At 39.6% G+C, this 14,267-nt stretch overlaps 1 protein-coding gene across 1 annotated transcript in view; it reads right to left on the reverse strand.

The window, feature by feature from the left end:
- Positions 1–10,039: 10,039 nt before the first annotated feature.
- Tmem45a (transmembrane protein 45A) overlaps positions 10,040–14,267 on the reverse strand; it is a 76,178-nt gene continuing 71,950 nt past the window's right edge. The window contains exon 7 of the mRNA XM_047563074.1: positions 10,040–10,524. Within this exon, the coding sequence (XP_047419030.1) occupies positions 10,431–10,524 (94 nt within the window). The 3' untranslated portion in view covers positions 10,040–10,430. The remainder of the gene's footprint in view (positions 10,525–14,267) is intronic.

Below are 14,267 nucleotides of genomic sequence, written 5' to 3' on the forward strand. Positions count from 1 at the left end.
TGCTGTGACCCCAGTGGAGAGTTAAGAACACACAAACCTCCTATGCTTCCCACAGCATTGATGAAGACCAAGCTCAACTTCCCTTCCTGTTACACCTTAGCCAAACACCCCTGGATTTCTCCTTTAGAAATGGCCCAGTGACCTTCGCTACCCTTTTGCTGATAAAACTGAGCTATTGTAACAGAGAAACTCTTAAATTCGCCTTTTTGTGTTATCTGTACAGTCCTACTACCCTCTATCTTTACATGATGGTCAAGGGACAGCAAGGAGGAAGGGATCATAAAAGATCTTCTCGGCCAAAAGCAAGTCACCAGGTCACTGACCTCTCTGAACCTTCCCACTTTGTCCTGTAGACCTCTGTTCTTCAGGTGTCCTCTCCTCTCCGCACAGCCCTGTGTTCCAGATCAGACCTCAAGGGCAGATTGCTTCACAGGGAAAATCAGCCTCACTTTATGAAAAGTAACTCAATTCTCACTTAACACTAGTGGAAGTTTGTTCTCTGTGAAACTAAATATGTCCCTATGAATCAACCAACATGTCTGTGATCCACAAAATGAAAGAAAAGAAATTTTCAAATTCTTTTTTAATTTTAAATTTAATTTTTGCATCTTGCTTCAGAGAACCTCAATTCCTGCTTTAATCTTTCTAAACTTGTTCTTTTGATCTTTCTTTCTCTCCTTTTTCTCTTCTATTTCTTCTACTTCCTATTGCCCAAATCTCACCTGGTTGTCACAGGTGTACAGTTGAGATTGAAAAACCAAAGAAATGATCAGCCGTGGTTAGGTTGAAAGGGGTAGTATAGAAAATAGTTTGATTTTCTTTTTTTTTTTCTCCTAGGAAGCCCAATTCAAGCATAAAGGAAACCCAGAATTAATAGTAAGTAAGCAAGAGCTTCAGTAGATAACTATAACCATGTAAAACACTAGTCTGAAATAGAAGTAACAAGTTGTATGATGATCTAAGGAAAGATAAGCCGATTTTTTCAATGTGTAAAACGGCACTATCATTACTCCTTGGTGAGACAATATTCTGGATCCTAAACCTTTCCATTTATCATAATTGTTTTAATGAAATCCTCGGCATAAGTATCACTTACCTATTGCTGAATAACACTTCACACCAAAACCTACTGACTTAAAACAGCCACTATTTATTGATTCATGAGTATGTAATTTGGTCAGGACTCTAGAGATGATACTGTTCAACATTTTTTATAGCTGAGTCATCTGGACACTTGACTGAGACTGGAGGATCCAAGAAGACTTGAGTCTCAGCTAAGATGACTGAGAAAGCCAAGTTGGCTGGGTCTTTCTCTACCTCAGGGTCTTCTCTTCCCTGGGTATCTTCCTCCTTGAAGGACCCCCAACAGAATAGACTTGCTTATTCAGATTAGAGGCTGGGGTTCAAGAAAGTACTAGTAGAAAATAAGACTTCTTAAGATCTAGGACTAGAACTTGTTCAGGTCACTTCTACCATAATATATTGCTCCAAGAAAGTTACAAGACAGCCTCGATTCAGTGTTGGAGGAGGCTGCAAAAAGGCATAAATTCAGGGAGGCAGGATTCATTTGGGACTGCCGTGGCTAATTTTATGTGTTAACTAGTCTAGGTCATTGTACCCAGATATTTCATCAAACATTATTCTAGATGTTTCTGTGAAGGTATTTTTAAGATGAAAATTAACATTGAATATTTAAATCTGTAACCATTCAGTAAAGCAATTTCTGAAATTGAATGGACCTCATCCAATAGGTTGAATGCCTCAATAGAAAAAGAACAACCTCTCCTAAGAGAGAGAGAATTCTCTTAGCAGACTACATTGGACTTTTATCATCAACTCTACCCAGCCTGCTGGCCTACCCTGTAGATTTTGGACTTGCCAGCCTCCAAAATTGTGTGAGTGAATTCCTTAAAGTCTCTCTTTCTCTCTCTCTATTATTGTATATATAAATAATAAATAGACTAATATGCACTATATGCATGAATATATGCTTATCATATAGAGAGATACATAGATATACCCTATGATTCTATCTCTGTATATAGGTAATACCAGGACCATTTTTCAAAGAGCATTATGCAAATTTTCCACGATAAGAAGGCCCATAATCCCCAGAAAGCTTAATAATGGTGTATGATAAGGATATTCCAGAAGCTGTGATCTAGATACAGAGCAGGTGTATAAAACATTGATGTTGTTTTAGTCAGCATTTTTGCTGCTGTGACCAAAGACCTGACAAGAACAATTTTAGAGGAGGAAAGGTTTATTTGCAACTGATGGTTTCAGAGTTCTGAGTTCATAGAAGGCCAGCTCTATTCCTCGGGGCTCAAGGTGAGGCAGAACATCATGGTGAAGGGAAGCAGCTCACATGATAATCAGAAAGAAAAGAGAAACTAAGCTCAGGTCACCAAATACATACCCCAAAGGCACACGCCCCAGGAATCTACCTCCTCCACTCACACCCTACCAGCCTACAGTTACTCCACAGTTAATCCCTGTCAGGGAATTGACACACTGATTGTGTTTAGAATCTGATAACCCAATCATTTCACCTCTGAATGTTCTTGCATTGTCTCACACATGAGTTTTGGGGGAACACCTAATGTCTAAACCATAACAGACACCAAAGATAATACAGAAATCACTAGTTGAGAAATGATTTACTTCAAAAATATAAACATTTACTTACCCTATAAATGTCGTAATGACAAAAAGACTGGGTGAGGAAACTTGCTAAACTGATAGATAAAGAAAATAATATAAATGCAAAATCAAGCCAGGTTGCCAGCAGGTTTTCCAACAAATACAATTTATGGTTGGGAGGTATGTCATTTGCCATATTGAATACAGCATACCATTTTCCAGCTCAAATACATGCCTTATTTTGAAGTTTAAAACTGTAAACTCAAAATTATTGTTAAAGTAAATAGAACTATATTGGTTTCTAAGGCTGCTATAATAAAATACCACAAACTGAGTGGATTAAATACAGCAGAGATTTATTGCCTCCCAGCTTTAAAGGTTTGAAATTCAAGATCATAGTATGGGCAGGGCCATGTCCCCTCTGAACAGGCTGGGGAAAGATCTGCTCTGTTCCTTTTTCCCAGCTCTGGTCGTTTGCTGACATACTTGGTGTTCCTTAACGTGTAGATACATCATGCTGATAATGGCTTTCATGGTCTCATGGTTCTCTCTGTGTGTGTTTAAATTTCCTTTTTTTCATAAGGACACTTGTGATATTGAGTTGGGGGCTATCCTACTCCAGCATGGCTTTATCTTAACTGACATTGAAATGACCCTATTTCCAAACAAGATACTGGGATTTAGGAGTTAAACAAATCTGGAGAGTGGGGAACACAGTTGGGCCCATAATAATGGATTAAAGTACCAATAAATCAAAATCTAAGATTAAAAAAACTGTACTCTACCTTTAACTATTTTTGTGATTTGTCTTGTTATTTGGATTAAAGGAAGCCTCATGTAGGATGTAAAGCTGTTTGCTTGTGAGTTGCGTTTCCATGCTCTGCCACAAGAGGGTAGCAGCCTCGCTTTTTTTTTTTTTTTCCCCTGTGGTTAATCCTATTCTATAGTATATTCAGTATCCAGCCAGTCATCCACAATGTAAATAGATGCGACATGGAATAAATTTAAGACACATTTCTTGGACTGGGGAATGTAGGTCAGTGGTAGACACATGCTTGATATACATGAGGCCCTGTGTTCAATCCCTTCACCGTAAACAAAAGGAAATAAAACAAAAAAGACATTTCTTGACCTGTAGGAAGTGGGGAGGTATCACAGACTGGGAAGACTAATGTGTCCTAGCTATCCCTGTCTTGGCAATCTCTCCTCTGGATTTCTGACCAGAATCAAATCACCAGAAAATTTTACACAGAAGCTGTTGTCTCTTCCAATGAATGGACACTGTTTCAGAGGGGTAGGATGGCAGAGTCTTATAAAAAGGCAGGTTCATCTAGAAGGAACTGAATCTTTCACTATACAGTAATAACCTCTGAAGTGGAAAGAGCCCTCACATCTGGCTGGTGTCCTCAGACTTACGTCCCTTCATGGGTTTGACCACTAATTCACCATAGAATCTTGCTCAGTCCACTAACTGTGGTCTCAGGATCCTTTCCTGCAGACAACTTCTTAGGACCCGTTTTTTTTCCCGTAAATAATCTCTTTTCCTTTGGTTTTCCTCTTTTCTTTCTGTGCTATAACTCCAATGCTGCAGGTTGAGAGAGTTTCCTCAGTTGCTGTAGGGAACATTCCTTAAGCTTATCTGACAGCAGTCACTGACACCATGGTCTAAGGAAGCCAAACAGTCTGAACAGAGAAACTGAGGTAATGGTAAAGACTCGCCATGGAATGCAGGTCTTTGCAGCCGCTGAGGCTGAGTTAGGACCTGAGGGGAGGCCTTGCTTATGAAGCATCCCAGCAAGCTGTGATGTGAGCTTGCCAGCGCTGCTGCCTTGCCTCATGCTGTGTGCTGGAGCTTACCATGCCCCAGTCTTTTGTCTCAGACCCGTTGCTGGGCAGAATTGCTTAGGCATACTTGGTTTGTTTACACTACCTCGACGTATAGGCTGATTCTGTTATGCTTTAACAAGTGTGTTAACCTGATTGGATAATGTGCCTCTATATGTCCTGTACAATCCTAAGTAAAATTAGATCTGTGCCTTCAGAGCCCGGTTTCTGATGTCTGAGTGCACTGGGGTAGACATCGTACGTTCTCACCCTTGGTGGACCTCCATCTCCGAACATCTACAAGTTGCTACAACAGAGACCAAAGCATCCTGGTCCTCTTTAGGGAATTATAATGTAGTGAGAAGGAAGACGGTCTGTCTACAAATAGAGTACTGAAGAGCTTATGATCCATGCTGTCTTTAAGCTGCCTACTGTAACAGTTGTTGACAGGAGAAGCAATATGAAGTAGAAGAAGAGAAATGTTTTCCACTGGATCTTAAAGATTCTTCAGAATTAAGTTGAGGAATAGATGGGAAGGACGGTGGTTAATACAACATATATAAAGGAAATAAAATATTCTGGGAAACAGAACAAGTTAAGGGTTGTGTTAGGAATATAATATGAAAGCTTAACTATACCCAAATTACATTCAATAAGAAGTTTTTTTAATTTGCCAGAGTTCTGAGTATAATTTAATTAACTTAGACTTGATCTCAGAAGCAAAGGGACTCCAGCTCTGCTTCTGAGCAGAAGAGGGGTTGTTCTGTTCAAATTTGCCAAGACTTCCTCAATTACTTGGATGAGCTCATTCCTGTGTGTACATATTTTGGCTCCAGTTGCATACCAGCAAATGGGGGATTATTTGGGCCCCACCTCCAGCATCTTACTTAAAACCTTCAACTGCTCCCTGCCTCCTTTAGGTACATTTGACAACAGGTAGAAAAGCCCAAGTTCATGAGGACCCAGACTAAAGGCACTTTCTCACTTTCATTGTTAACAATACTCCAGCCATAGAATTACTTCCTCCCACAATTCAAATACACTCTCTGTGGTCCCTGCTTCAAGACAGTACAGGTTGCCAACTACCGATGAGCAGTCTCAGAGCTCTTGGGTGAATTACCTGTAAGAGAGAGTGACCTAAAATTCATTAGGATGTCACCTTACTAGATGTAAAAATTAAATAGTCTTACAAGTTAAGAATAAATGTGGAGAAAGACATGAGTACATCAAGTTCAGAAGGCTGTATACTTCAAAGGAGATAAACTTGTTTCTTAGGAACTCAAGAATAATGAAACCCATCAAGTGACATGATGTCCTGGTGTGAGTTACAGAAAAGACATGCAGAAAAGACAGGTAATTACGACTCCATCTTAGAAAAGTACAGACCTGTGTGAGGCAGTCTGGGACACAACCTGTTATAAGCTCATTTTATAAAGATGTAGTGATAAATTTAGACTTGTAGGTTTATGAAATGCCACTAAATTGATTCTTATTGAAATAGTGCAGAAAAGTCTACTTTTCCCACACTTACTTGTAAGTTTTAAGTTAGATTTGTAAAAACAACTTAAAAATTTAGGAAAATTAGCCAGTTAAGTACTTAAGAAAAATACCAAAAGCATTTAATTAAAATACAGTTTGAAAAATTTAAAGGGAAATCTAATTATCTAAGTTTGAAATTGTCTCCAAAATTAAATTTTCCTTAAATTGGGTGTTAAAAACTTTTGAACATGCAAATAGAACAATAGAGCTAAGGATGTAACTTAATGTGTTTGATCCCAAACAGCATAAAAATAAAATAAAATAAAGAATAATAATATTTTAAAGTCGAACTTAAAAGTTTACAGAAGGATTCACTTTTGAATTTTTAGTGTTTTTTCCAGAAACCCAATCACTTTATTCAATACACATATCTCAGAAGCATCTCTCCGACCTTAATGCAAATCTGTCCCTTCTTTGACATTTATTTAAGGGGAATCTTTCATACTGTTTCACGTTTGCCCTCTGTTTTGTCACTGTTTTCCATCTGGATTTCACATTAGACAGAATATAGATTTCAGGCATGTATTCTCCAAAACTTCTCTTTCATACTTTTTATTGATCATTTCCCTGCATGGGTGGGGGGATTCCTCACCTCCCAGCTTTTTATTTTCATTGTTCCTGTAACACACCATGATTCCTACTGCACCTTGTTAATCTACATTCAAAATACAATGCACACATCCTTCATCAATGAATCTTAAGGTGATGAAATGACAAGGAGAATGCCCCTAGGGTCATGTCCCAGCGTCCCATGTCAACCACGAGCTGTCATGAGAGATTGCAGTTGGCCAAGAGGAGGAGTCTGTTGTCACTGAAAGCCCTGGGAGCTGTATCATGACAACAGTCAAGGCTGATATTGCTGTGTAGTCGCCCCACCCCCTGCTCTCGTGTGTATTCCATCCCAGTGACTTTCCATCTGCAGGGTTTCATCTGCCTTAGAAAATGTCTCCAGTCTTGCTGCACTGACAACCACACTAGACATCATGCCCTGACTTATCGGAAGGCTTTCTTCTTCTGGTTATGGCAATGAAGCTTGAGATTCCCCTGAAGGAAGTATGGCAAAACCTCTGGAATCAGGCTCCCAGGAGGTCGGAAGAATTGAGACAAAATGCAATCAACGTAAAGGAGGGCACCCCATTCCCACCTGCTCTCTGATGAGGGCTTCCCCAGCAGAGCCAAAGGCTTTGAAAACATGTGAACACTATAATTTCATGTAATGATGGAGAGGAATGGGCTGGGATGCTACTTTCCCTAGGGTGGTCACAGAAATACCTCTGGGAAAGGACCACCCATGGAAAAGTGTCATTACCCACTCCACCATTCTTGATCCTCCTCGACTTTATTGATCTAAATGTCACTTATTATCTCAAATTATAGATTTTCTGACTTTGCTATTGTGTTTCTTTCCCATAGGAATGTAAGTTTGGTGAGGACAGAGACTCTGGCCTGAGTATCATTATGTCCCTAGTTTCTTGCACACTGCTGGGTACATGGAAACCATTTTGAATGGTCTCATCGGTACCCAAGAATTGATCAGTATTGCCTGAAGATGATTTTCCTCATCCTGTTCTAAATGTGAAAACTTTATATTTTTGCTGTAAAATGTGTCATGGGCCAGGCATGGAGGCACAGCCAGTAATCCCAGCAGCTCGAGAGGCTGAGCAGGAGGATTGTGAGTTCAAAGTCGGCCTCAGCAACTTACCGAGGCCCTAAGCAACTTAGTAAAACTCTGTTTCTAAATAAAATATATTTTAAAAGGGCTGGGAATGTGACTCAGTGGCTAAGTGCCCCTGAGTTCAATCCCTGATACCAAAAATAAAAATCAGTGTCATGGTTTTGAAAACCTATATAATTATTTATAAATATAACCCTTTATAAATCAAAACCTTTACAGAGTCTACTTATTGATCTAAGACTCCCAAGCACAATGTGAAGAAGACTTTCCTATTTGGGCTCAATCTCAATATGTTAATTTTTCTTGTCATTCCAAAAAACGGTAGTTGTAAAGTAGAAATTTAATAATATAACCATAAAGACACAATAAGTCTTAAAATTTTTGACTTATTGCAAGGTCTATAAACAATCCCAGACCATCGTTTTAAAGTTGAATCAAATGTTCCTCATCTGAGAACTCACTGGGTTGTATCTTTCTTGTATTCTCTGCCTGCAGATACTTAAGAAATGAACATTTCTGCTCTTTTATAATGGCTGTAGAATATTGACACTTATCAAGGATCAAGATTCCAAACTTACATTTTTTTTCTACCAGGGATTGAAAACTGGGGTGCTTAATCACTGAATCACATACCCAGCCTTTTTTTTTTTTTATTTCTTATTCTGAGACAGGGTTTCACTAGGTTACTTAGAGCCTCATTAAGTTGTTGAGGCTGGTTTTGAACTAGGGATCCTCCTGCCTCAGCCTCCCAAGTCACTGGGATTACAGTCTTGTGCCACTGTGCCTGACTGAGACTTAATCTCAATCATACCTGCTCAGCCGTAGATTCCAGTGATGCCAACCTCAAGTAACTGTGGTTGACTGCTCACTCATTCTTTTGAAACTCAGATTTGCCAGTCATAGAATTTTGCTGGACTGGAAGAGAGCCCTCAGATCTAGGACACACATGGGTCAGAGCACATGATACCCAGAGGACAATGGCATGTGGGCATTTCCAAATGCCAGAGTGCACTAAGATTTATTGCATTCCTAAAGATAAATCTTTAGGCACCACATCTGTGTTTTCCGAACCTTTTGTAACAAAATGAATGTGTCTGGTTCTTGGGCCTGAGGAATCCTATCACCTCCACCTTCAGGGCCACTGTGATGTATGCCAGGCAGGGTAGCTTCTGCACTTGCCAGTGCTCTGGAATGCCAGGGGAGGCCTCAGGATTTAATTGCCCACGTTTAGCTCCAGCTTTGCACAAGACTGCCTCCTTTCCTCCACATTTGGGTCATCCTCTCCTGGGGATTCCTGCGTCCTCCTTTCTTCTGTCATGGCAGAGACTGGACTTTCTGACTGACACTGTGTTAAGTTAGCTGTCCACATGCTTCCACCTGGAGATTTGTGCAATGTGACAGCCAGAAAAAGGTCCGTGATGCAATCAATTCAATTCCCTTACTTTAGAGAGGACACGATGATTACTGGATACCCGGAGGCAGGTTAATGGTTGAGTTAGAATTAGGACAGGACTTCGTGTCTGCACTGAGGGCTACATAGTCCACAGCTGGGAAGGGATCCTGACTCCTGACTCAGGTATTCTATACAACCTTTCCCTTGTTTTAAGTCCTCACCTGCTTTAACACGGGGGTGGCATGGTGGTCCTTCTGTGGTGTTATGACTTTTTTGTTGTTGTTGATTAAGTCTTTAAAAATTTTTTCTAATTAGTTTTATATGACAATAGAATGCATTTATATATCTTAATAAATCATACATAAATGGAGTATAATTTCTCAGTTTTCTGATTATACACATTGTAGGCTCACATGGGTCATGCAGTCATATATGTACATGAGCTAATAATGTCCTTTTCACTCCACCATCCTTCCTACTCTCATACCCCTACTCCTTCCCCTTCATGCCCCTCTATCTAATCTAAAGTAACTAATCTTCCCTAGCACCCCCCACCCCGCTGACCCTTATTGTGAATTAGCATCACATATCAGAGAAAACATTCATTGTCCTTTGAATTTTTGGAGTTGGCTTTTTTGGAGTTGGCATGATATTCTCCAGCTCCATCCATTTACCAGCAAATGCCATAATTTCATTCTTCTTTGATGACTTTTAACTCTTACAGCCAACACCACAACTCTCTTTTCCCATTTTCTGATAGCTTTGTGACCACGTGTACTGAGGATCATTGCTTTTATCTTGGGAAGATCACACAACTCAACAGGACATTTGGTCTGTTTTCCACAGGAAAACTCAAGTACTCCAGAGAGAGATGTCACACCAAAACGAATTTCTGTGACATTCAGCCTCTTGTGCATCACCTAAGGGTGAGGTGTAGCTTAATAATAATAACAAAGATTTGAGGTACATGCATTTATTTATTTCTCATTGCAGCAATAAACAGTTATAATTCCATGTTCAATGAGTTAGAAATGGTAGCAAGACCAGGAACCTTGAGCCTGTCTATAAGGCACATAAAACCAATATATTTCATAGTGTGGGCATCAAAGGATACATGTGAGAAAAGTCACTCTAGCCCCTGGATAGCATTCTGTGCAAAATGAATGTATCACCCAAAGTATTTTCAAAGCTAAAATAAAACATTTAAACTCAAATACTTTAACAAAATTAGAAATACAAACTACAGAGTCATTCTCTGCCTGCTGATCTCCAAAAAAAGTTCAAGAAACAAAACCATGAGCAAAGACAATGCAAAAGAGAATAGGTTTATCTAGATAGACTAGATGCCCATCAAAATCACATTTCCTCTTCTGATTCTTGTTCTCGTTCAACATTTTTCAGGAGTCCAACTTCTGAGGGGCAGAGCCTCCTAAGTCTAGATTTCACCAGCCTGAGGAAACAAAAAATCATCTCTATTAGATGACATTTAAAATAAAAACCAAGAGCAGCATGTATCTGTAACGTAACAATGACCAGATTATTTGTGTGAATAGGAAGCAACCCAAAAAGGCAAATCATTTTTATTTAGCTTCAGAGTTACATGAACATGTTTGTAGATTAAAATGGGATGTAAGTAAAAAGATAAAATGTGACTTTCAAATGTAGTAAGTGATTGTTTAATTGGGCATCGGAAGATAATTTCAATCATTTCTAAGACAAACAAGAGAATCCATGCTCTGTGGCAACCCCAGATGAAACCAAGATCAGTGGAGCTTGTCCATCAAAGCCACAGCTCTCAGTGATTACAAAAAAGATGAAGCGTCCTCCTTCCCTAGGGCTGGCACCCACGGCAAGCCCCATGCCAAATCTGGCCTGGAATTCAGCCCCCACTTGCTCCTTCAGAGACATGCTTTTGTGTAGGGCACAGTTTCCTTGACTGCATGTGATGGCCCTGTCCATGGTTAATTGAGTTCAGAGAAGTTCTCTTCACCCTGTGACCATGTTCTTAGGTTAAGAGAATCTAAACTGTGGGTTTGGGGGAAGTAGCAATTACAGGGTTTGACACTGGATTATCTGAAGCTTCTTAGTGGCAAAAGCCCCACAGGCTCTTCACTACTCTAATGTAATCAAAAGACTATTACTAAAAACTGTGCAGAGCTTTTCCTGTGCATGATTATCATAAGAACATTGTACTGTGACCACATCAGTAAAACATAACTTCCCAAAATACATAGCAAAATGAAAATTTGATAAACCAAATTATTCTCCTATTATGAAAAACTCCAACAGCCTACTTGCATCTTGAAGCTTGTTTTCTGCCTTCCTCCTTCTGATGAAGTTCTGTCCTATCTTATCAATATGTCATGCCTTTCCCTATGCTCTGGATCCCACTAAAGCTTCACAATTGCAGAACTCCATCTTGTTTGCTCCCCTGACCCCAGCGGAAGTCTGAACCAATGTCTGTTCTGGAATAGTGGCTTCACACACAGTTGACAAATCAATGACCTTTGGGAAAATCTGCCAGGAGTCCTTGTCTTTCACCTGTTCATAGAGGCTAATTACTCTGTCACTTCCAACTCAGCATTAATTCATCCAACAAACAACAATAACTGGGCAGTATTAGTAACATCTGTTGACTCCAGAACCAGAAGAACTGCTGGAAATCATTAGCTCTGATTAAATAACTATTGATGTTGCTCCCACTCTCCTCAACCCGTCAAGCCACTGTTCTCATGAAAGGCCATTTCTCTGTGACAAGTCAAAGGCTTGAAAGCATTTCTGTCATTTTTTTGAAAACTACATCTTATTTCCACATTGCACATCTTCAATATATGTGAAATGAAATGGACTATTTAGTTAATTGAGTAGTTTCTTTCCTGAAGACTCCTGTGTAAAGTAAAACAATTCGTGGCTGCTTCTCACAAATTAATCATCATAATTTGACTCTTCTCTGGTTTTATCTGCTCTTGCTGCACCACGCTGAGACGCACAGACACTTTTACCAGGTTTTTTCTGCCAGCTGCAGCTCTAGGTTTTGCACACGCAGAAATGCACCAGGGACATGTTGAGAGGGTAATAATGAGGAAGTATAAAAAATTGCTAGTTACTCAAATGGTGCAAAGCCCAGGAACTAAAGTCTGGGTATCTATGCTCTTTTCCTTTCATATCTTTCCATATATATTCTTCAATTAATATCTGAAACAGCAGAGTTGAGACAATGGGTGCATTTCTAGGAAGCTATCATGAGCACAATTAGGGCATCTCTATTTTGTTCTTCGAAATGAATCATTGCCTGGAAAGCCAGTCTGTAAATGGGAAATAGTCTCTTATACATAGAAAGGTCTCCTGAAATAGTTCTGTGAAACAGTGATGTTTACATGTGAGATACAGTAAAACATGGAATAAGAATTCCAGATAGTTCTCACTTATGAGCTATTATAATCAAGAGTGAAGCCATGGAATTGGATAAGGCTAGAAAGCTGGGAAGTATAGGTTCATCTTCCAGAGAGTTGGGGATCTGTAACCTGGTTGTGCTTCCATAATGATCTCTATGCTATATCAAACAAATTCCAATATGTGTTTTAACACTTCATCACTTGTGGATGACTTCCAAATCACCTCCACAATCACATCCTGACCAGTGGATTTTCAAGGCCCCTTACCTTGAAATTCAAGAGTAAATGAACCATTCATGTGACCTCATTGAGAGACACTCCTGGATCTTAATAATATATTTAAAGTTATTGCTAAAGTTTATATCACAAGAGCTCAAAAAAAAATTGAACTCTTGTTTTTATCTTACCAACAACAATATGACAGCAAACTAAATTGCACATGCAACATAATTTTCAAATAAATATAGCCTATATTTAAGTAGTTCTGAGTAAGAGTTCTATTAGAAAACAATGTTTATTGAGCACCTACTATATAATTTGCCAGTGTAAAAGATATATGGGAATTTTAAAAGGTTCTTTGCCACAAGAAGATATAATCTAGCTAGCAGATAAAACAAACACACATGAGTTATTATGGTTTGAATCTTAAAAATCCCCCAAGAGCTCATATGGTAAAGACCTGGTTCCCAGCCATTCATGTTACATTGTGGCAAAGGACTTGTCTACATTTTCTCCATGTGCTGAGACTTTGTGGGGCTGTTTCAAGGTGATAAACAAATGTATTTGGCAGAGGAAACTTCAAGTCAGCACAGCCTTCAGACCGTGGCATAGATACTGATGGATGCACTTAGTCAAATTAATAGTGACAATTGGGAGCATAAAGCAAAACAGAAAGTTTTGAAAAACTTGCAGTTTGCTAGAAAAGTAGTGTGTGTAAAGTTGTGCTCAAGGAGGCAGTGGTTGCTAAAGAGATTAGCACCATCAAAAAGAAGCCAGTTACTTTGCATTGAGACAATAGGAAAGATGCCTAGGAAAGAGGGCACCTCAGGAATCAATGAGACTGTACCAATTGCAGGTTCAAATGTTTAAAAGTATAAGCCTTTACACTTAAAGTATAAGCTCCTGGATGGGAGCATCTGGGTCCCTTGAGCACAGAAGGCCATTCAGCAAATTGTTTCCCAAGGATTTGTTTCACTGTGCTCAGTCACTCAGACACTCAGAAGCCACTACAGCTATGGTCCAGCTCAGTCACTCAGACACTCAGAAGCCACTACAGCTATGGTCCAAGTGGACCTGGCTACTCCTTGAGCTTGCAGAACACTTCGGCATAATCCATATGATGCTGGTTTTCTCAGCATGGGAATGCAAAAGTTGTGGAATCACAGAGGCTTCCACCAAAATCTCAAAGGAAGACCTGGAGTACAGATAGTTGAGTTAGAATCCATATAGGCTTCCCCTGAGAAGGTGATGCATATAGCTATAAGCATGAAACAGAAGCTGCAATGGAGTTAGAGATGCCAGGAAAGTGGAGCACCTGCCAAGGCTGGCTGAAGGCTATGAGCAAATTTACTCCACAACAGTGGCATGTTGGCTGCAGTCACCAAGGCCATAGGGGTACAACTGTCCAAGTCCTTTGAAGCTCACATCACAGCACCATGTGCCTCAGATACTGGACATGGAACTACAGAATTTAATATTTGCCTTGCTGGGTTTTCATTTTGATTTGGTCTCATCCCTTCTTTCTAGCCTCTATTTCCCCTGTTTGGAATGGAAATGTTTACTTTGTGCTATGATATAT

Source organism: Sciurus carolinensis, chromosome 9, assembly GCF_902686445.1.
Source record: "Sciurus carolinensis chromosome 9, mSciCar1.2, whole genome shotgun sequence".
NCBI lineage: Eukaryota > Metazoa > Chordata > Mammalia > Rodentia > Sciuridae > Sciurus > Sciurus carolinensis.